This window comes from Anopheles cruzii, chromosome X (assembly GCF_943734635.1).
Source record: "Anopheles cruzii chromosome X, idAnoCruzAS_RS32_06, whole genome shotgun sequence".
NCBI lineage: Eukaryota > Metazoa > Arthropoda > Insecta > Diptera > Culicidae > Anopheles > Anopheles cruzii.
The window spans coordinates 2,950,672-2,972,353 of NC_069143.1; the positions used below are offsets into that span (position 1 = coordinate 2,950,672).

Genomic DNA, 21,682 nt, shown 5'->3' on the forward strand with positions numbered 1-21,682 from the left:
AAATGTTAGGTCTAAGGTTGTCCGGTGTAACTCAAGCTTACATAAGGATTGAGCAAACCGTGGACAAAATTGGTCTTCGAGTCGAGAAGGACACCAAACTCGTGGTTCCCATCTCTTCCATTGAAACCGACTATTTGTTTGTACACCGTAGACGGATGATCCACGAACGGACGAACCGGGTTTGAATTACTTTGCTAGTGCATGACTGTGCTTTTCAGGTCACAACTCAGAAAAAATATTGTTTTGAGAATGTGACAGCATGTTCAGTAAAACTAGTGCCTGTCGCCAAACAGCTGCAGAGTCCAAGTGATGTCGAAACAAACGATTTGATGCCTTTTAAATAACCAGCTTCGATCAAACTGCTGGAGATATGACATTACAAACCATCCATCATGAAAAAAGTATGCTACAAGAAAAAGAGAACGGTGCTACTGAAATGGCAAGTAGTACATAGATTTAATCTATGATCTACATAGATCAATTTCATTTCAATTCATTCGCTAGTTTTCAAATAGCAAGTGACATACTTTTATTTTGCTTTTTCACATAAGTATGCTTTTACAGAATACAGAAACAGCAATGATAAAGATTAGGAAGGCCTTTTAGACTCATTCATAATTTCCATTACATTTGCTAACAGAGTGTGCTGCGTAAACCGTTGGTTAATGTACTTGTACTGCCCTACCTTTAGTTTTTGGGTTTATCATGTTTGTTTGTATGTTTTCTGTTTTATTGTTTTTGCATTTTAAACAAACCATGATCTACCCTTGCAAACGTTTATGCCATTAGTTTCATGATGTACGGGAATGCATGCGTAATTGAGTTTGTGTAATGATGCATTTTGTATGTGTGTATGTACGAGTATGTAAAGATCTGCATCGTTCGTTTTAATATTAGTTTTTGTTCTGAATTTTTTAGTGTTTTGTTTTGTTTTGTTAAGCAATGATCCTCCACAGTTTGCCTTTTATATTTTGTTTGTTTGCTGTTTGCTCTAAAGCCGCCATTACAATAGTGTATTTTATTTATCTACAACATTGTTATGTTTGATTTTTCCAATCCTAATTTCATTTTGCTTTAATTTTAATTTTTTATACCTCTCCACACACTCTACTTTTCATGCTAATCTCATACCTCCATTTCTCATAACATGATGCTAGTTCGTTCAAATCGTCAATGAGTAGGTGTATTTGGTGTATTTGTTTGGTTATGATCCTTCAACTCGACACGAGTGTTCATCCAACACCGCTTTGATTTATAATTTCCTTTTATATTGCTACTTAACTGCGATACATTCGCCCAACAATAATTAATTCATCTCCGTAAATGTTTTGTTTTCGCTTATGGTCGTCACTTCCTCAGCTGCTACAGAAGACGGATATATAAATCGATTACTGCTAGTCGTGCTTCGGATATATGCGAATAGATAATAACAAATGTTCTCTTCGTCCGCACAAAGGCTGAACAAACTCACTACAAAAACGAATAGTTTTTCTATGGGTTTTTTATTGTTAGTAACAAGTAATAGGGGTAGGTAGCATGACGAAGAGGTAAAAGCAATAGAAGCATACGTTATCGTCTTTCTACAGGCGTTCTACAGGGCAAAGATGATAAATAATCATTTTTTCGTTCTGTTAAGTTTTGTAAAAAACGTACAAGTTTTGATAACAATATAAACTGCTGCTTGTTACTGCGGTTATCTATTCCGAATTTCCTTTTGTATTTATATTTGGTAGAGAAAATTGTACCTTCCGTAAAATACGATGTACACATCGAATGTGATGAAACGTAAAAATGCAACTAAGAATAACAGAATAAAATAAGTAGTTTCTCTTGGTTTTTCGATTTCTCGTTATAGAATATGTCAACACCTACAGTTCTATTAGCTTTTTACCCATATTGTTGACTCACGCAGTTTGCATTTCGCTTATAATTCTTGGTGACATATATCTGTGAGTGTGTCTGAGTGTTCTGTGTATGAATTTTTGTGTTATGCTTTCATATTCTATAAGCTTGCGTTGTTTTAAGCTGGGTATCTTGTTTTCTACCAATTCTCAATTGGATGTGTATTTTTCCCTACCTCTGCAAACAAAGCCCTAGCCCACTGTTTGTGTATTTACTTTGTTTACTTTCCTCATTTTTGACTCTATAGATTGATAGTATAATCCGTTTCACGTGAGTGTGTGTCTTGCTTTACTTACTTATCCGGCAGCTGTAGCTGTTTAGTGGTCCTGGACTGCAACAGAAATGTTCACCACTGCTCACGGTACAGCGCGTTCACCCGCCAATTCGTTCAACCGATCGTTCTTGCATCGCTATCGCTACAGTCACGCAATTCTAAACGGAGCATACCCACGTTCCCGCTGTCCTTCTGGACGGCCTAAGAGTGTTCGAGATGGTTCTTCGCCTGGTATTCTCGTGACGTGACCAGCCCACCGGAGCCTGGCGATAAATATACGCTGGACGATAGTAAGGTCGTCGTACAGTGTGTATAGTTCGCTCCTCCATTGTCCCTCCCCCACGGGGCCAAAAATCAATCTGAACATTTACCTCTGGACATGGCTAAGAGGGTTTCGTCAGTTTTGGACAGAATCCATGTTTCAGAAGCCTATGTGCGCACTGGGATTATAAAGGTTATGTATAATCCCAGTTTTGGGCGTCTCGACACGAGATGTGAGCGAAATAGTTTCGTCAGAATGTAGAATGACCTGTTGACTGCTAGCACTATAGCGCAAAACCTCTTGTTTGTCATTGTCAGTGCTAACCTTTGATCTTAGATAGGTGAAGCTAGGTACGTCTTTGAACTTACGGTGGCGAACGTCACTCCCACGTATGAGTCCTGACGTTGTTAGTCGGGCTGTTGATGATACCCCCATGAATGTGCTCGCTCTTGAGTTGCAGACCGATATTGTGCACAGTTTGCCAAATCCCTATGTGAGCCTGAACTTCGCCCTATAATTTCTATATAATCAGCAAAAGGTCAGAATCTGGCTGAAATGGAAGTAGATGGTCCATGAAGTCTCCACTCCAGATTCCCGGATGGCCCGCTCCAGCGCGATGTTGAAAAAAGAAACAGACTAGACCGTCCCTTTAGCGCAACCCCTTTTTGGTAGCGAAGTGATAGGAAGCTTGCCATCTCCCCTCACCTGGCTTGTAACGATGCTCGAGGTAATTCTCCCAAGTTTGGTGAGTTGGGCCGGTATTCCGCCATGGTCTGCAATGTTACTCTAGCTGTGCTGTTCTATTCGGCCTTGAAATCAACGAAAAAATGGCAAGATGAAAATCTGATCAGTGGTAAATCCTTTTCTTCGGTTACCGCTTCCCTAAATCCTCTCCGATGGTTACCAACTATCTCATCATCGTAAAGGACTGATCGTTCCTGCACAACGTGGGAGAAGATCCCGTAGGCGGTATTCGGCTATAGCCATAGTTGCTATACACACCATATTTGTGTATAGGGTAGATGATGCCGAGATTCAAGGTCACAAGGCATCGATTCGCTATCCCTTATCCAAACTATAATTTGATGAATCTCATGCTCCATTCTCTCCACCATTCTTGGTTCAAGAACTCGACCACTATCCTGTCGGTGCCTGGTGCTTTGTTATCCGACTTTGCTATGAACCTTCGAGTCTCTGCGATACACGGTGGCAGAAGCACATTTCTGTCCGCCAGTGGAGCTTCTGCTTGCTCGGTAATTTGGTCACTGAGTAATTTTAGTTCATCCAAATTTTGGGGCTACCGCGAGATTAGCTTTTGCTGATTACTGATCAGATTTCGAACCTTGTCAGAACTGCAAGTGATCGTAGGACGAAGTTGTGTCGGTGACCTGTTACCGTTTGAAAGAATTGTCTGGTGTAATGGTGTAGGTTCATAACGCACTCATTTCCACGCACTAACGTTTTCCTCAAGTTCACGTAGTCTTCGGCCTTTCTTCTTCCGACAATGGTTACTTTTTCATATGTTTCATTTTTCCTTTGCTTCCCTGAGCTTTTAGTATTCACTTACGCTATGCCGCGTTATGTGCTCATCACGCGTTCTGTTCCGTCACATCTTTGCATTCAACCTTGTCAGACCAACCACATTTGGTCTTTCCACGAAGTGAACTCAAGACTTTTTAGACACAGTTCCTAATACATGTTTTAGGATGCGCCATCCTCTCGCTCGCACTGATCTCTCCGTTTACTGGTCTGTATGTCTCACTTTATATAGCATCGTTGGCAACGAACCTGTCGTTAAAAATTGTCAAAATATGTATGCTTTGTTGGCTCAATCCAGCTGGTTTGTTTGTTAGTTTGTGTTTTCGTAACAATGGTACCATGCAGGGACATTTTATATTTTTAAGTTTTCACAAAACCTGTGTTTTCATATTTTTATAATCCCACACAAACACGGCCGCTCATTCCAATTTCCTCTCGTTGAATTACGCTGTTTCTGTTTCATTAATCTACTGCATGTTTTGAATCACGCGTAGCACAGTATTAGTTTTTTTTATTTTTGATCCTCCCGTCTTAACAAGTTGCTTCCCTGCCTATTATCCATTGCAAACAAGTGTCTTTTTCCCTCACCAGTTTCTACAGAGCGTATTATCTCTATACATTTGTTGTAATTATTATTATGTTAAATGATTTGAATGGTTGTCCTTCATCGCTAACGAGAACTTTTTTTCTCAATTTTATCCCAATTTATCCTGTGTCACGTTCTGTACGATCTTTTGATGCTCTCGACTGCCCCGTCCTATCTCGACCATCGTACGGCCATATGATGGTAAAAATAGGACACCGTTCATGAATGGGGGCACCGTTCACCGCCCAAGGCGCACCACTCTAGTTAATTAAACTTTATTTGTTACCCTCACTATACATAACTTTGCCCAGCAGCACGCCCACGATGCACATGAAAACGGCAAGTATAGCACACGGCAAGACCATGGCTTCCCCCTGCTGTTGGTTATCGGTCAACGGAGGTGGTGAGTACGTATTTTGAAAATGAACGGGCGCAACAGCCGCAGTTCTAGCAGCAGCAACTAGACCTGGCTCCTTGGCCCTACCGTCAACCTGCAAACGAAGTTGTAGTATTTGTTCCTGAAACCAAAAAGAAAGCAATGGGATTTAAAAGATGCGATGTTTCTTCGAGAATGGCAACGATAATTCAGAGACAATTGATTCAGTTCAGTGGTACCCTGAAAGCAAACCAATCCAAATGCAATGGAATTTGGTGTCGTTATTCCATATTGTTTCAACAAGATTTAAAAATTATTATATTATTTAATTTCTTAATAGTGACATTTTATGATCTATAATAAATCTTTTCGAAAACGAATTTCAAAAACTATTTTACCACATAATAAAAGCATTTTTAACGTCTTTTAAAAGGTATGTTTCGAAGGTTACCAATATTTTCAGTCTAAGTTTAAGATTTATACCCACCTTCAACTGCAGATTTTCCTGGCGTAAAGCACGTTCATCTTCTTTTAGTTTCTTAAACGCTCTTAGAAGTGAGCTATCTTCATCCACTAGTTCTTCTTCGTTTTGACTACAGAAATTGCCGAGTTTCATCTGACTTGGAAACGTTCCAGTTGTTTCATTACGCTCCACTACAGCTGTAGTAGAAAAATAAATACTCGTCAAAAAGATGAACTGTAGAACCAACGAAAGAAAACACTTACTATTAGATGCTGATGCGCTATTAATCGGAACAGATGCATTCGGTGCCGGCTGGTTCGGTTCTAGAGGACAATCGAACACGCATCGCAGCTTCGAATCCATTAATTTTTCCGGAAACTTCTTCCATAGATCCTCCAAATTGATTTCTTCATCATCTGGCTTTACCATCGACTGTACCATAAACTTGTGCTTGTTTTTTTCATTCGAATCGAAAATGAATGGTTGCAGAACGACTATGATGTAGACAAAAAAAATCAGTTATTACAGGCTCTAGTATTCAGTAAGCATCGATAAGAGTAACAACTTACTAGCAATTTCTTGGGATTCACGTGGTTCCAGTAAGCCCGAGTTTGGCCGCACACAGTACTTTTTCGGGGCGGTGGTTTTGATTTTAAAATAAATGTCGTGATCGGTTGGGTTCGTAAGGCGCATATACGAAGCCACCGCAGTTCTGAATGGTCCTAAAAATTGTAAAGAATCGCGTTGATGATGAGTAATTATGAAAATTTGGTTTCTTTCACACCGTCCGCATAACAATATGGTTTTTGGCGACACTTATTTTGATTGAAGATGTAGTATTTCGATGACGTTGGATGTTGATTGTCCTTTAGGTTTGAATTACTAGAATAGGCAGGGGAGAGGGATGAAGGATCCGCAAAACAGCAAATTGATCGCAGCAATCATCAACTATGGACTTGTTTTTTTGCCTTGTTTTTTATTATCCTTTTTTCACATCCACTTACAACGCTCACGAAAGAGCAATGTAAAGGAACTTAAACGGCCCGCTAGTTATTTCTAATACTTGTTTTTTTTTTGTAAAGGATAGATAATTTCTATAAAAACTAATATCATTAAAAGCGTATATATGTAAATTTGTATGACATATTTGTTGCAAAAAATACGTATACATTTGATAAACACCTATATACATACAATCCTGTAATTACTAGTAAAAAAACCGTCATTTGACGGATATTTATCCGCAACAATGACTATCGCTTCTTAGGATAGGGTGTGTTAATGCACAACACGCAAGCTGATAGATATCAAAGTCCACTACCTTCCCCTTCCGTTCGCCGGATCACTCCTGCATTATCATACTCGACCAAAAAGCCGCGACCACCAAACTTTCCCATTGTTCATTGTTTATGGGAAAAAAATGTGTCTATAATGCATGAAGTGATAGTCGTGGAACCAAGGGAATAGGAATCAGTCTGCAATGATCCTGCGGGATTTGTGTCCAGCGCTTTACGCAACGCCAGCGCCATTATGGAAGAGCACGCCGCTTTGTAGCCCACATTGGTGTTTGCCTATAAAAACGGAAAATATCTTACCCTGGAACTTGAGCTCGTTTGCCGGTTCAATAATTAATAGTTGAGCAGGCTTCGCCATGTTTGAAGCAGTTGGAAAGGCCTCGCAGAACACAAGCACTGTGGCACAGACAATAATGTTCGATATTCCGCTTTTTTTCTGAAACCTCCTTTTCCGCGTCACGATCTCATTTAAAGTTACCAAGCCTTCGTTGAGCTTACAATGGCCAGCGACAGGGACGGCCCCGTTTTGCAGGGCACTACGAAAACACTGAACAGAAAATATTATTTTTACACGAGAAAAGATTGTTCAACAAACTCACGCAGCGCTGCGCTGACTGCTGAAATATTTGCTGGTTGGCAGTCGCTAACAGGGCTGCCAAATTAGTTTTCCTCTCGCGCCTTTTCTTTCTTTCTTACGTTTTCCAATCAGCATGATGGGATGGCAGGGTTGCACACTGTAAGTTAATACCGAAACCGAACCTATCAATACTAAAGATAGTTGTTCGCCCGCATCGCCGCACAAACAACAGGAACGGCCCGTTGTGCACCGCACTAAGAAAACACTGAACAGAAAATATTATTTTTACACGACAAAAGGCTCTTCAACAAACTCAAGCTGCCGCTAACAGGGCTGCCAAATTAGTTTTCCTCTCGCGCCTTTTCTTTCTTTCTTACGTTTTCCAATCAGCATGATGGGATGGCAGGGTTGCGCACTGTAAGTTAATGCCAGACGTTTCAATACTAAAGGCAGTTGCTCACTCACATCGACGCACAGTGGCTTTAGAAACACCAGGTAACGGTCAATCGTAGTCTGTTAGTTCGTTTGAAACCAAACAAAAACATGAACAATGTAGCGACAACCTTATTCGGCGTGTTGTATACAACTAAGTCGCCATGCAGTGGTATTTATGATGACGGAGACAGTTGTTTATATTTTTAATGAGTTTTTAATGAACTGTAGAATGTTGACTAAGCATCACTAAACTTTTCCTTACGCCAAGGTGCGTCATAACGGCCGGGTAAATGTCTTTATACAATACGCATTCACTGGTTACTGGCGCAGTATTATCCTACTATTTGTGATTGAGAAAATTTCACTCGTAGCAATCGTGTCTTTCACAGACTTTCACTTTCACGATCAACCGTAAAGGATTTAAAAAATCCGCATCTCCAACTCGACGGGGTAAGATTTAGATTCGCGGCAATCTAGAGTGATGTTTAACCCTGTATGCTTTGCAGCTGACGGGAACAGTTATCAATAACTACGTTGCGATGTTGGATAGGTTTATTGTTTGATTACATGCAAAATTCTGCGACAAAAATGTCACTGCTATGCAATACTGGCGATTGGTTTACCTTGGGACAAGGAAATGCGTTCAGGTAAAACAAATAAAAGAACCGATTAGAGATCACTCTTCCGGCGCTTATCGGTATGACTAAGTTATTAATTCTTGTTTTAGAAAAATCGAACTGTACGCGATGGAATGGCCACCGAACGTCAATCTGGATAACATGATGGTTCACGCCGCAGCATATGGAGGGCCGATTGTCGTAATGAAAGATCCGAAATCGTTCATTAAGATAGAGAGTGGAATAAGTGCCAGACCGATGATCTTATATATATTCAACTGTGTGGGCAAACTTCTTTCGTCGATCAATGTAATATCAGACCTCTTTTAGAGAGTAACAAATGTCTTTTTTTGGCTTGCATTGACCCTTATCCTGACCCGGTGCTATATTTTAGTGGGATTGCGGTGTTCTTGTTAGAATTGGATGGTCAGATGCGGAAGAGTTGGTTGCCGTGCAGGACGACGGCACCATCTTCATCTATGACATGTTCGGTAACTTTGTACACAAATTTAGTATCAGTAAGGACGTGACCGACATAATCGATGCACGCATTTTCACCTCCGCCTCCGGCACTGGCGTAGCCGTACTGACTGCAAGTTTGAAAATCTACGTACTGAATAACATTAAGGACCCAAAGTACCGGCCTTTGTCCGATTTGCTAAGTATGTTCATCGGAGGCTACTTGCTACATACATTGTGCGACGAAAACCCATTCATGAAACCATTAACCTTCTTTATTTCTGCAGACTTTTCCGCCGGACTTACTTGCTGGGAGGTAATTTCGAGAGACCGCACCACAGTCTGTTTAATAGGAGGTCATGGGCACGACGTAACAATTGCTCGGTATGGCGATACTACACTCACTGCAATTCCGGTGACAATGAAAACCGAGTTCAAAACGATCACGGCCATGTGTGCGTCTTTCGATCATCAGCACTTAGCACTATACACCAGCTCCGGCTGCCTTTGGATGGGATCCTCTGATCTAAAACAAAAATATTGCGAGTTTACAACGGGAAGAACTGAAAAACCTCACCAATTGGCTTGGTGCATTGACGGGAGTGCTGTGTGCGAATCGCAGGCAATGATCATTAGCTTCTCAAATCTCATAATGATTGTAGGTGCAACGGGAGAGTCTAGCGTTTACACGTATGATTCATCCCTGTCACTTGTCCAAGAAATGGACAGCGTGCGTGTACTGAGTAGCACCAGTCACGAATTAATTCAAAAAGTACCGAATAGTACAAGCAAAATTTTTGGCATCAACATCTCCGAACCAGCGAGCTTTCTGTTCGAGGCACACCGGAAGTTTCGGGAACGAAGCCACCAGTCAGACGAGTATTTATGCCTGATTCAAAGCAAGCTAGCAGTCGCCGTTGCCGATTGTATTGAAGCGGCTGGGCACGAGTATGATACGGGCACACAGAAAAGCTTGATTAGAGCCGCATACTTTGGAAAGAGCTTTCTCAACGGGTACAACTGCGATGACTATATTCGCATGTGCAAAACTCTCAAAGTGCTCAACGTGCTTCGTGATCCGAACGTTGCGATTCCCATCACCATTCGACAGTGCGTTATCGTGTACCTCAACCAAATTCTTTTGGAAATTATGTTTTTACTTACAATTAAATATTGCAGATTCTATCACTTGCAGCCGATTATTACGCTAGATCGGCTGGTGTTTCGCAAGTACTACGGACTCGCAATTCACATCGCCAAGTATCTGAACATTTTAGAGAAACGCATTCTTGAGCACTGGGCGTTCCAGAAGATTGCACAGGATAAAAGTATAAAACGGGAGAACCGATTTAATATATCTCTGGGGGAAAAGATGAATATGTTTTAATTAACAAAGTTCCTTTTTCCTGTAGACGATGATGAAGTGGCGCGAAAAATTGCTGCAAAATTTTCGAGCGCCGATCTGCAAGAAACGATGTCCTTCGCTAACGTTGCTGAAAAGGCACAGCAACTAGGTAAAATTAAACTAGCAATTACGGTATGTAATGCAAGAACATGCCATGAATGGTGGTATCAAACTGCTCAAGGAACGCATATTAATTCAATCGAATGGCTTTTCTACCAGTTGCTCGAGTTGGAGGCGAAAAAGAAGCTGCAGGTGCCGCTACTACTGAAGCTAGGTGCTAGCGAGAAAGCTCTCATTGCAGCCACACAATCCGGTGATATTGATCTCATCTATATGGCTTTGCTAGAGATGAAAAACACAACAGCGCTGGCGAAGTTTCACATGACGATACGACGTTATCCACTGGCTCAAAATCTTTACAAAAAGTATTGCCAGCTTAACAGTTTGTCCACACTCAAGGATATTTATTCACAAGAGGACGAATTCCTCGCACAAGCTGAAATAACGCTACGAGAAGCACTTCAGCTTGGTAACTTAGATGCAACCATTCCAGACGTTAGTGCCAACTACCGACGAGCGGGTAAGTTAATTGAAGCAGAACTAAGCGAGGACACGAAGAAGTTGATCAAGCACCAGAAGCTGCTCAACGATAAGCATCAGAAGGAGTTCCATGGATTATCTCTGCACGTGACGGTACGCAAGCTACTGCAGCTCGGTGATGTGCGATACGCAGAAAAATTGAAAAATGAGTTCAAAATGCCCGATAAACGCTACTGGTGGGTTAGAGTGCAAACGCTAGCGGAAAACTTTCAATGGGAGGAGTTGGAAAAAATTTCAAAGTCTAAGAAAAGCTTGATCGGCTACGAACCATTCGTGGAAGTTTGTCTTCGTCAGTTGAATGTTGCCGAGGCGAAAAAATATTTACCTCGGTGTAGCGAAGAAAACAAATTAAAATGGTACCTACGTGCCGGGTAAGTTATAGAGAACAATAATCTTTTCATTTTACTATACTTACTTATTATAAATCTGTTGTTAAAATTCTCTATCCGCATATTGCTTTTGTTTGTAAATATTCAATTTGAAATTTACTTTGGATCACATTTTTTCAAATCAAAGTAATATTGAACATTCAAATAATGTTCATATTTTTCATAACAATCTTCTTTATTTACGCATGCTTATTTTCTTTCCAGTTGCTATGTTGAAGCGGCGAACATAGCATTCGCACAAAAGGATATCGATAGTTTGCTGAAAATCTATGATTACTGCACGAGCGACTCATCACTCATGTCCACGTTGGAAAGCATGATAGGCCAATTGTCAAAGAAGTAATGCCAAGTTGACGCAAATAATTCTTCAATCAAACAAAGTTCCAACAATTGAATTTCTTTGTTGTATGTTATGAAATATGCTGACGGTGAAATAATATCAGCCAAAGATTACACGATTTGTTGGACTAAAATTATTCTTTTTTTATATTTGAACCATCATAGTCAATTGAAATAAAGATCAAATTCCTGATGAATGTATTGATTAAGCATATACAGCAAAAACGTATTATGATTTACGAGTAAAACTTACTACTTTATAGTTTGTCAAATTTCCATTCTTTCTATGTTGTCATTTTGTACTGTTGTATAACATCGAAGAGAATTTTAATTATAAAAAAGGGGCAGATTTTGCATTTGGTAAAAGTCCTGATGCCTAAAAATTGTTTTTTCGCTATACAGTGTTGTGTTCATAAAGACAATTTATGATATTATACATATATCAGCTTACTCTGAGTACGAAAAATATAATATTACGAAGGAATTACTTTCCACCGATCATTAACGTATTAATATGCAAGTTGTAAATAAAAATGTATAAAAAAAATTTCGTTCAAACCTTCATCCTTCGTTCGCCAATGCTAAGAAAATTTTACTAGCTTCTCTTACTTCACCTGTTAACTTTAACCAATTGTACTATTCGCTGGTTCCAAATTAAGTTTACAAAACGGCTTGTTGGATTAATTCGAAAGTTTATTTACGGGCTTGATGAATTATGTCTAAAGTACGAAACAATAATTTGTTGATTAATAAGCGATGTAACAAAATGCATTTTACGTCTTAAAAACATATTTTAAAATGTAGAAATTATATAAGCGGTTAAGCTTACCCCTACTTTCTAGATTTCTTTCCCGATGCATCGATAGATAAATGGTAATAGCACAATATTTGACCATTTTTTGGTACCAATTGTTGTTTGTATTCCCAAAACTGACGATGATCACGACGAAGGTTTCTAGAGTAGCGCTAGCTTCATGACCGCCTTTCGCCACTGTTTGCATTCTTTCTGCAGCCGCCGTTCATCATACGACAGCTTCTGATGTTGCACGTTCAGTTCGTCTGCCTCCTGCTCAAGCTTATTTTCGCGATCCTTACGATTGATACGGGATTTGCGTGATGCTTCATTGTTCTTATCACGCTGCTCCCGATATCGCCAGTCTGCCTCACTTAGATGCTGATACTCTGTCCGATCACGCACGGCCCCGGTCGTTTTTGGCGGTCGTCCTCGCCTCTTCGTGGGCTTTGTGCTGAACGAAACGTCAGAACTAGAATCTCCGTAGGTGGACGAAGCTGACGAAAGAGACCCGTTGAGTGTGTCGTCGTGTGGATTAGGCAAAGAATTATCATCCACGATGCTGGACGTTAGCTGGCTCAGGGTTTCGATAGTCAGTAGTTGGAAAATATGTGGTTTCGTTGCGTCTTGTTTCTTATTCGGCATAAGGGTGTCGGAAGTGCCTCGGCCACCGGAGGATGCCGGCAACTGCAACTGTTGAAATACTGATAGAGGGCGTATATTGGTTTTCTTCTCTATGATCGTCTCTCTCTCTCCGGCGGCAAGGTTGCATGTATTTAGCTGTAACAAATTCTTATGAAGTGAAAAAACGAAATAAACAACATCAAATTAGAAATCTATTGCTCAAATGCTTCACTATTTTAATTTTTTTATAGAAATGGGTGGAAAAGGGTCTTTGTTCTGCACTGTTAAACTTACCTCATTGGTGGACGGGTCGATAAATGACAAAAGATCAAACTTTTCGTCCTCCAAATCAAGAATGTCGTTGGTTAGATCAGGTGTATTGAGGGCAACTGGCGGATTCCCAGTGACTCCGCATAGCTGAAGGGAAAGATTATGGTTGATAGATGGTTGTTTCGGCACCACAGCACTAACGTTTCCTTTAAGCGCTGCGCTATGTTTACCACCGGGCTTCACTCTGTCTGAAGGAAGAATGCTTGCAGTGCCGATTACAGTTTTTGTGGTCATAGCAGCATCCGCCATTGTCGGGGTAGTAGTGTTTATGGAAGTAGCGATTGTAATGCTTTCTTCTGATTTTTCGGATAACGCCATTTGCTTGTTAGTACTAATTTTATTGTGTAGTGTCAACGAGCAATTGTCGGACCTACAGTCATCGAACGGCATAAGAATCAAAGAATCGGTTGCGCTCTGTGGCCGTGGCATCTTCGCAATCGAGGGTCCTGCGATAGTACTTTCATCAGAATGCGTCTCCCGACACCGTTTGATTGTAGAGTAGTTGTGATCGCATTGCGAGTGGTTTGTGACCGCAGGTGATTCGACATCGAGTGGTTGAGTCCCGTCATCAATGAAGTGCGAAATGTGTATAATATGTTGAGCTTGATCTAAACTGTGCTCGAAAGCCGTGTCCTGCAGTTTCTGTTCGTCGTTGCCCTTACAGTGGGTGCTTGTTTCTGCTGCTGCTTCTGCTAGCGTGGATGTACATTCAAGAATGCTCAAAGGCTCTCTGCAAAAACTGACAACACCGTTGGGAAGAGATGATCCTTCCATTACATTTAATTGATGATCTGTGGTGGTAAAAATGTCCTCCTGCAACCATTTGAAAATGTTGAGCGAAGTCACCTCGGTTTCCGGTGGACCGGGAACTATCGGGTCGAAAAGAGCGGCGGTATTGTTGGTGGCCGTTAACGGTAGATCCGAAACAAAATGGTTCGACGCATCATAGTCAAACGCACTCGAGAGCTGTTCTATCTCTTCATGTAGGGAAATGGGACTGTCGTTGGGCTTAACGAAACCCTGCCGGTTTACATCGATCGGAGAACAGACACCGGACATGACATGCTTTTCCACGGAGTTATGGTTGAGGTGATGGTTGGTATTAATCGGTGAACTGATCCATAGATGATCCGCAATCGAGTTTGTGAAGAATGCGTTGGAAAGGCGGGTTTCGTTCGTCCAGTCTGCATCCGACAGTATAGGTATAAGAAGCGCTGTATCGTCCTTGTTGTTGATGTTGTTGCCATTCAAAGGTTCTCCAGAAAGAGCATTGCTGATGCAGTTAGCACTTGTGCTACTATTACAACTAATATTTTTTAGGTGTCGTTGCGGGGGGTGCTCCTTTTTAAAGGATTCATCAGTTGCTGTTGATTCGGCTTCGGTCACTGTCACCGCTAATTTTGCAACTGTTCCAATACTGTTGCAACCGTGTCCTGTTGATGGGATACGGTCTCCACTGGACAACATTCCAGAGTTGCTTCTGGTGCCGCCACTGCTGCTGATGGTCTTATTACATACGTTGTCGTGTACAGTTACGCTTGTTTCAGCACTGCTGCTGCTGATACCTTGTTTCTCAAATTTGTTTCGGCAGACTTCCGCTGTTTCTCGTGCTATTAGTGTAATTTGTTCACCTGTTATAGCGTTGCTGTCGTCGATCATTGCCATTGGCATCGATTTGGCTGCCAACAAATCGGCCGTCGCATCTTCCGTGAACATACTGTCGTATCTCCACCATTCGGTAGCTGAAGGCGATCCGGCATCCAACAGCTCGCCGGTGCTGATGGGCGTTATAGCGTGCGTGTTTACGGTGTTCATCCAGGAAGACGCTAGAGCCTCTGGTGGTTTCAACAAGCCGGAACTGGTTACAGCTTCTGGTAATTCCTCGTGGAACTGTTGCAGTAGCAAAACGTCGTGGGTAGCCGGTTGCTGGACTGGCGCCGCAGCTAAGGTACTTCGGGTGCTTTGTTTGCCTAGGCCTCCGCAAAAGGTGATGCATTTTTCCTGATGTGCCGTCAGCACCGGCGCAGCCCGCAAGCACCATTTCTCGCCATGAGCGGAACTCATTGACGAACTCAATTGTTTGTGCCATCGTGAAAGTGACTACGAAAAGTTGTATTAAAATAGATTTATCCGAAAACCCCAATGAAAAGAGAAGACAAATAAATATAAATTGACGATGTTAGCGAACTGTTTGTTTAGAGTTAAGTTAAGTTTGTTAAAGTTAAGTGCCAAATATTTTCCTTAAAACAATCATACTTACGATGAATTCACCGTTTACTTCTATTGAAATTTTAACGCTTTATGTAATGCCCGAATTGAGTTGAGAGTTGCCGGCCCTCAACCTTAAAGTAAAAAGGTGCATCAAAACATTAGTAATAACATAAGAAAGGAATAAATGTTTATTATAAATTGAAGCGAGCTATGATTATATCTGGAATAATGACATGTCTATCTAGATTAATCAGACCAAATGCATTCGTTTGCGCGTTTATCGCGACCAGCTCGGTGTTCAAGAGCAAACAGCGAATCGCGAATATGAATACGTGGCATCAGAATACTCACTATTTGAGCAATTTTATCAATAACATAAAAACACAACGGGTTACAAAGCACTGCGAAATAAAATAGTTTGTCTAATCAAGTTGACCATATTTCGCTGGAATTGTTCTTCGTTTATTCACCAACGATCTTTAACGTTGGATATATTATCAATTGGTTGGTTGAGTTAAAAATGTCTATCGTTAGCTATCACTCTGTCTCGGGGGAAAATATATGCTACAGAAGCGTTATCTACAGACTACGCAGTAGATATTTACCGACTACGACGACCAACGAAAAAAAACAAAAATCATTACCGCGGCCAGAAAATTCATCAGGTAAGAATGAAGACTAGTATTATCAAAGATGTTTGTAAACTTTTCCGGTTCTGGAAGTAATATGTGTCAAATCGTTGACTAAATGATTAACCAACCGAACGTTCTAGAAGCAAGTCGAACATTCACGCACACGTGTGCTTACATAAAAGCTTACATCGAGATGATAAATCATGTTAAAATGGGGACATCGAAGCTAACAATTGTGTTGTTGGTTAAAAGAAAGTCTTACTACAATCCGCACTGTGACACGAAAAGATTTTTTTCCGACTAGCGACACTACTTACTCAAGATGCTCTAAAGCACTTCTTTTGCAGCGCTGTTGTTTCCGGTTTCTTGCACCTTTCCTTTAGATAACTGGGTAGCAATAATTTTCTCACAATATCCAGAAATTTCGAAACAGAAGAAATTCTGCGTGAATCCTTTTGAGGACACTTTCTCTCAGGGAAAAACACAGAAATAAAGACGATTCGCGCTCCAGCAGCGCACACGATCCGGTCACTCCGTTTTCACCCGAATGAATGAGGGCAGGGATGAGAACATCACATAGTGCGAACGTCTATCACTATGCGGACCGATGATAAAAAAACATTTTTGTTGTGCAATATTCCGCTTTTCCGATTGGTCGTTGACATCCGTCATAGGTGGTCGTGATTGGCTGACGTTGCTGAGCATTGGTGGATGCGGGTGAGAGGGTAAGCAACACTCTAGTAGTACCTTTGCTTCGCTTAAAAATCGTACTGCTTCTATAGGCGGTCAAAATAACTATTCTTTTCATAAAATTCGTTATGATTTAAAAAAAAAAATATTACTGGTCTACACGGAAGTTTTTGGTGTCGCTTGGTTTGGCGTAGAGGTTGTAATTGTCTCGTAAAATAAGACACACACCTAATATGACGTGTTTTGTTTCGACTTCACCTTCCTAGGTGACTTACTTAGTATTCCTCTCGCAATGAGTTAAAAGTAAAAATTGAAAACATGAATCTTTCAGCGTACACGATTTATTTGTACAAACGCTTTCGCGCAATAGATGCGATATTGAAGAACACACCCGATCAATATAAATAACATAACAACATAATAACACAATAACATAATAACATGCCCGCATAAGGTACAACAATCCAGCCAACTGTTTTAAAGAATAGAGTCAGAAAAATGTCCAGCGAAAACTTCCACAAACTCTCCATTGCGAATAGTAGCCACAGTTTGGTCGACTAACAGCAATTAGCAGGTTTAGCCGGAGTTATCTGAGCCATTATCAACCTTTTGGTACTGTTTAGTACTGTTTAAAAAAACCCTGTATGGAAATGAGTAATTGCGAATGAGCTTTCTCCATTGTTCATTTCTTTCACCAAATCGAACCAAAATGCACTCCATCAGTCTTAACCCTCTCCGTACTCTAGCGAAGGGGAAATGACTCGTTTATTATAATCATATTCATTTCTTATAAAGCAGAAAAGTTACCATTGCAGAACGACTTAAAAAGGTAGAAGTAATTGTTGTTATTGAACTGTTTACTGGATAGAGAATCGGCGGCCTAAAATGTTGTTTATGTTTTTCCCCATGTGTCTAAACGCCTGGCTTCTTTTATGGTAAAGCCTGCATGATGTAAAACGTAAATGTACTGGATGTTCAAAGATGGAGGCCGGGGATTCAGAACAAAAAGACAGGGATGATGCGATATCGGTTCCCCAAAACCACGAATCTGAAAATCTATAACATACAGCGAATTTTGTAGAAAATTCAACTGAGCAGTGTTGGTGGTGGTTTTGGTATTGTTTCAGTCATCAATTTCGTCATCAGCGGATAGCCCTGGGAACGTGGTGTTTGCTACGGATAAATTCTGAAAGAAAGGAGTGGTAAACGGAGTTAAAGAAGTGGTGCAATCGAATTTGATATCACATAAACGATAGTGAAAGATATTTTTAGCTTCCACGCCACTATGCAGACACATACCGATCCGGAAGGCTCCTGGAATTCAGACATACGTTCTTCCAACACTTCCGGGTCGCGCTGTTCATCTTCCTCAAAAGACTTTTCAGTGCTGATGTCTTGGCGATCGTTTTTAATAATGTTTTTGCATTCTTCATCATCAACACCGCTACTGTCCAGCGTTGCATCGTCGAAACGACCACCATCAAATCCCTCCTCCGATGTATCGCGGTCACTCGATTTGCTGTAGGATTAGCGAAGAAATGGAAGAGTTTTAAATCGCTGCATTGCCAATTGAAATGAAAACTTTAAATTTTTATATGAAATCTTTACCGCTGATAGTCTTGTCCGCCAGTGTTTCGCAAGATCGGGCGATTGTCCCGCTCGTCTCGGTGATTGTCTATTTTACGATCATCTAGAAATAGTCCCAAAGAACAAAGTACAGAGAAAAATAAAAAAATCGGTCATACGACTGTAATAAAAAAAATCAACAGTCTCTAAAGCAATAACAAATGTGTAGGGTAAAATTGACCGAAAAAGCTTTTAACATCTAAGTAGTGCGCACATAACTAATTATCCTTACATGCACACAAACACAAAATGATTTGTTAGTCTAAAAATTACAAAACAATGCAAGATTCAATACCCTTTACAAAGACATACCCAAATGTCTACTATTATACTTTAAGCAATTGTTCGAATATCGCGTTGGTGAAAGTACGCGTCCAGTCTGACCTTTATCGTCGTCGTTCCGAACTCGCCAGCTGATCACCTCCGGCGCAGGAGCGTCTCCTTCTGCCTTGTGCTTACTGCTGTTTTGCGTGACGCCAACATTTTCTTTGTCCAGCTCTGTGCGTCCTTCTTCGCTTGCGAGTGACGATGCCTCCGCCCGCTTTCTCTGTCGTTCCTCACGCTCCAATCGCTCCTTTTCACGCAAGCGCTCCTCGATTTCGCGTTCGCGAGCCGCCGTATCGACTGGTTTCGCGTCGCCGAAAACCTTCGCTGCCGGTACCGGGGTAGATTTGGGCCTTGGAGCTACTGTTTCTTCGGCTCCACCGCCACCTTCGCCATCAAACGGTGTACGTCGATCATTTGTCAAATCTTGCTCCGGAGCCAGTTTTGGCATTTCGGGAAGTGGAAGGGTGCGCGGTTGCAGTACCAACTTCGGTCTTTCCATCGGAGCGTCGTCGCGACGCGGAATACGATCCATGTTGCGTCGCATAAATCCACCAGCATCTCGATCGCGGTCTCCATAGCGTCGAGTAGCGTGCGGCGACAACGGTGCTGTCAACGGCCTATCAGCCGACCGCCAGTTGCCACGAGTGTCTGGGCGATCCTCTCGCTCTCGATTGAAGTTGCTATTGAATCGTCGTACTCCAGCCATGGCATCCGAGCGTGGCGCAAAACTCCCTTCGGGACGTTCGCGCCAATTATCCGACCCACGATCAGATTCACCGCCACCGAAGTTGTCGTAGCGATTGTTGCGTCGCTTTGTATCGTTCTCGTTGTACAACCCGATGCGAATACGCCGGTTACGAATGATGGGCTCGGGCATCGCTAAGACGTCGATTAGATCATTGCGCGATGCAAACTCGATGTTACCGAAACCGCGAAGGCGGCGCGAATCGCCATCATCTCGCGGCAATGACATAGAAATGATCTCCATGCCGGGGAAAAATTCGTACAGATCATCATCGTTGATGTCATATGGTAGGTTCGATACGTAAATCGAGTAGGGCGGATGTTGCGGGACCGAATCATCGTTCATAATTCGAGTGGCACGTGGGGCCGTTGGCAAAGCAATGACCTGAGTTCGTACCGAACGCTCATCGTCATCATCATCTCCGTCGTCGCCCCAGTCGTTCAGTTTCACTGGGACCGACACTTGCACTTGATTTAGAACGCCAGCGTTGCCATCGCTCAAAAACTCGCCCAAGGACAGCTTGTTGTTCTTCTTCGTTTTTTTACCTTTTTTGCCTGGAAATTACAATATATGGAGAAAATACAACATATGAGCAACAAAATAAAACATAAAAGTGTTTTGTACGATTCCGCGATCTTAAGATTATAATCCTGAGTTTACGGTTATAATATATTTGTGAAATAAGTTGATATTAGAAATGTTGTTGACATGGGCAGTAAAAGGACTAGGTTAAGAAGACAGTCAGCCCGCGAAACGATTGCGGAGTATAACCGCCTTACATTTCCCGTGATGTTTCCGTTTACTTGTTTTCAGAGCGTTCTGCTATACGAACAAAACGCATATTCTTTTCTCACTACTTTTATGAACCTGAAGGCTGAATTAGACAAATCGAATAAGAAAGTAAAATTCTATCATGTATGGCGACATGATGAATGCACCCACAACCAATTCTTTTTTGGTTTCTTTTGGACGTTTCTAATTGTTCTTGTTTGTACGTTCTGTATGTATTTAGCCACGCGGTAACTAAGGCTGCTCTATCACGGACAGAGAGATTTGCTGCATCAGTAATGGAAGCAAATACGCGTGCTAACGGAACAGCAATGGACGCACTATAAAAAAAAAACAAGTTTTGTATCGCTCTAGCAAACACAAAACGGGGTTGAACGTAAATGGAACTATTTTTCACGTTAATATGTAAGAAGGCTTCCAATTTGATAGCAAATTATGGTTTTTACCTGAAGCTGAGGCCATAGTGACTGATTCCGTTCGCGTAGCAATAATGAAAGGGCGAACACTCTATCCGACAGCTAGAATAATGAAAGACCGAACATCAGTCCCTGTATAACATCGATATGATTCAACAAATCAGGAAGCAAAGATTTTAGCACATTTTCACCGTAACGTCAGAATACAGCATTCAACTAGATAGGAAGTAGACGCGTGCTGTCATTCAGATCACAGCTTTTTCGAGCGTTGTAACATAGGACTTTATGCTTTCCGCTGATCCGAAACAAAGCCACCTAAAATGTGACATTTATTGATCTTTTTGGCTAATGTCACCAGGTGTGCCAATATAATCCGCAATATATAATGTAATACCATAATGGGAAAATCAATTTGACAGTTTGAGCGTAAAACAACATTATGGGCCTATTACGAAACTTGAACTCGAAGTTCACTCGAACGTTCATTTGAGTTCATTTTGCTTTCTTTCATAGCTTTCTTTTTCTGCCTTCTCTCTTGCTGTATTCTGCTTTCTCTCTTACTGTGTTCACTCTAACGTTCGAGTTCTTGATTAGAGTTTCATAATAGCTCATATTGGCGTTACTTTCGACAACCCGGGCAAACAGCGTCAAATATAGGCGAGTTGGAACCAGTTGTGGGCCAAATCGCCTATATATCTTCGTTCTCGACTGCCGCTCAGATATACTACTACACGCTTCTAGCAGCTTCAAATTGTGCCTTCCCTGATGGGTACACATTTTCATCTGTTACAAAGCATCAGTAAAAGTAGCATGTTCAATTGCCGAAGAAATGTTAGCGATCTAAAAGCCGATTGCAAACTGTAGAGCAATGTATATCGAAAACCTTAGACAAATGTGTTACTGGAGGGCCACACGAAGCGAAAAACGGAGCATAAAAATGTCAAATCGATCCCGCTTATGATAAATTGTATATGAATCCGC

At 41.4% G+C, this 21,682-nt stretch overlaps 4 protein-coding genes across 6 annotated transcripts; 1 reads left to right on the plus strand and 3 right to left on the minus strand.

The window, feature by feature from the left end:
• Positions 1-520: 520 nt before the first annotated feature.
• LOC128271829 (vesicle-associated membrane protein-associated protein B-like) lies at positions 521-7,287 on the minus strand. Of its 2 annotated transcripts, XM_053009495.1 has the most exons (5): positions 6,998-7,280; positions 5,972-6,124; positions 5,666-5,896; positions 5,427-5,599; positions 521-5,081 (listed from the first exon to the last, which is right to left on the minus strand). In XM_053009495.1, exons 1-5 carry the CDS (start codon positions 7,053-7,055, stop codon positions 4,839-4,841), a joined length of 858 nt encoding a protein of 285 aa, XP_052865455.1. In that variant the 5' UTR covers positions 7,056-7,280; the 3' UTR covers positions 521-4,838. The 2 variants fall into 2 exon arrangements, with proteins under 2 accessions (XP_052865455.1, XP_052865447.1); XM_053009487.1 differs by having other exon boundaries at positions 5,427-5,896; positions 6,998-7,287.
• Positions 7,288-8,038: 751 nt separating this feature from the next.
• Positions 8,039-12,033, plus strand: LOC128268382 (vacuolar protein sorting-associated protein 16 homolog). The gene is made up of 9 exons (XM_053005490.1): positions 8,039-8,159; positions 8,216-8,356; positions 8,437-8,635; positions 8,721-8,988; positions 9,073-9,895; positions 9,965-10,113; positions 10,198-10,322; positions 10,410-11,161; positions 11,384-12,033. Exons 2-9 carry the CDS (start codon positions 8,277-8,279, stop codon positions 11,520-11,522), a joined length of 2,535 nt encoding a protein of 844 aa, XP_052861450.1. The 5' UTR covers positions 8,039-8,159; positions 8,216-8,276; the 3' UTR covers positions 11,523-12,033.
• Positions 11,649-16,641, minus strand: LOC128268287 (uncharacterized). Its single transcript, XM_053005376.1, has 4 exons — positions 16,426-16,641; positions 15,526-15,607; positions 13,230-15,365; positions 11,649-13,103 (listed from the first exon to the last, which is right to left on the minus strand). The coding sequence occupies exons 3-4, from the start codon at positions 15,327-15,329 to the stop codon at positions 12,474-12,476; spliced, it is 2,730 nt and encodes a 909-aa protein (XP_052861336.1). The 5' UTR covers positions 15,330-15,365; positions 15,526-15,607; positions 16,426-16,641; the 3' UTR covers positions 11,649-12,473.
• An 885-nt stretch (positions 16,642-17,526) lies between these two features.
• On the minus strand, positions 17,527-20,791 carry LOC128274816 (eukaryotic translation initiation factor 4B). Of its 2 annotated transcripts, none has more exons than XM_053013142.1 (5): positions 20,732-20,791; positions 18,809-20,050; positions 18,407-18,488; positions 18,098-18,317; positions 17,527-17,984 (listed from the first exon to the last, which is right to left on the minus strand). In XM_053013142.1, the coding sequence occupies exons 1-5, from the start codon at positions 20,745-20,747 to the stop codon at positions 17,922-17,924; spliced, it is 1,623 nt and encodes a 540-aa protein (XP_052869102.1). In that variant the 5' UTR covers positions 20,748-20,791; the 3' UTR covers positions 17,527-17,921. The 2 variants fall into 2 exon arrangements, with proteins under 2 accessions (XP_052869102.1, XP_052869093.1); XM_053013133.1 differs by having other exon boundaries at positions 18,737-20,050.
• Between the last annotated feature and the right edge of the window lie 891 nt (positions 20,792-21,682).

Coding starts and splice junctions, on each gene's coding strand:
- LOC128274816 (XM_053013133.1), bottom strand. Junction 18,489..18,736: donor GTATAATAGTAGACATTTGG/GTATGTCTTTGT, acceptor GACTATTTCTAG/ATGATCGTAAAATAGACAAT. Junction 18,318..18,406: donor GGCGGACAAGACTATCAGCG/GTAAAGATTTCA, acceptor CTAATCCTACAG/CAAATCGAGTGACCGCGATA.
- LOC128268287 (XM_053005376.1), bottom strand. CDS start 15,329: ATGAGTTCCGCTCATGGCGAGAAATGGTGCTTGCGGGCTGCGCCGGTG. Junction 13,104..13,229: donor TCGACCCGTCCACCAATGAG/GTAAGTTTAACA, acceptor TCACTTCATAAG/AATTTGTTACAGCTAAATAC.
- LOC128268382 (XM_053005490.1), top strand. CDS start 8,277: ATGCAAAATTCTGCGACAAAAATGTCACTGCTATGCAATACTGGCGAT. Junction 8,636..8,720: donor AACTTCTTTCGTCGATCAAT/GTAATATCAGAC, acceptor GCTATATTTTAG/TGGGATTGCGGTGTTCTTGT. Junction 11,162..11,383: donor AAATGGTACCTACGTGCCGG/GTAAGTTATAGA, acceptor TTTTCTTTCCAG/TTGCTATGTTGAAGCGGCGA.
- LOC128271829 (XM_053009487.1), bottom strand. CDS start 7,055: ATGGCGAAGCCTGCTCAACTATTAATTATTGAACCGGCAAACGAGCTC. Junction 6,125..6,997: donor AAACGAGCTCAAGTTCCAGG/GTAAGATATTTT, acceptor TACAATTTTTAG/GACCATTCAGAACTGCGGTG. Junction 5,897..5,971: donor TGAATCCCAAGAAATTGCTA/GTAAGTTGTTAC, acceptor TCTACATCATAG/TCGTTCTGCAACCATTCATT.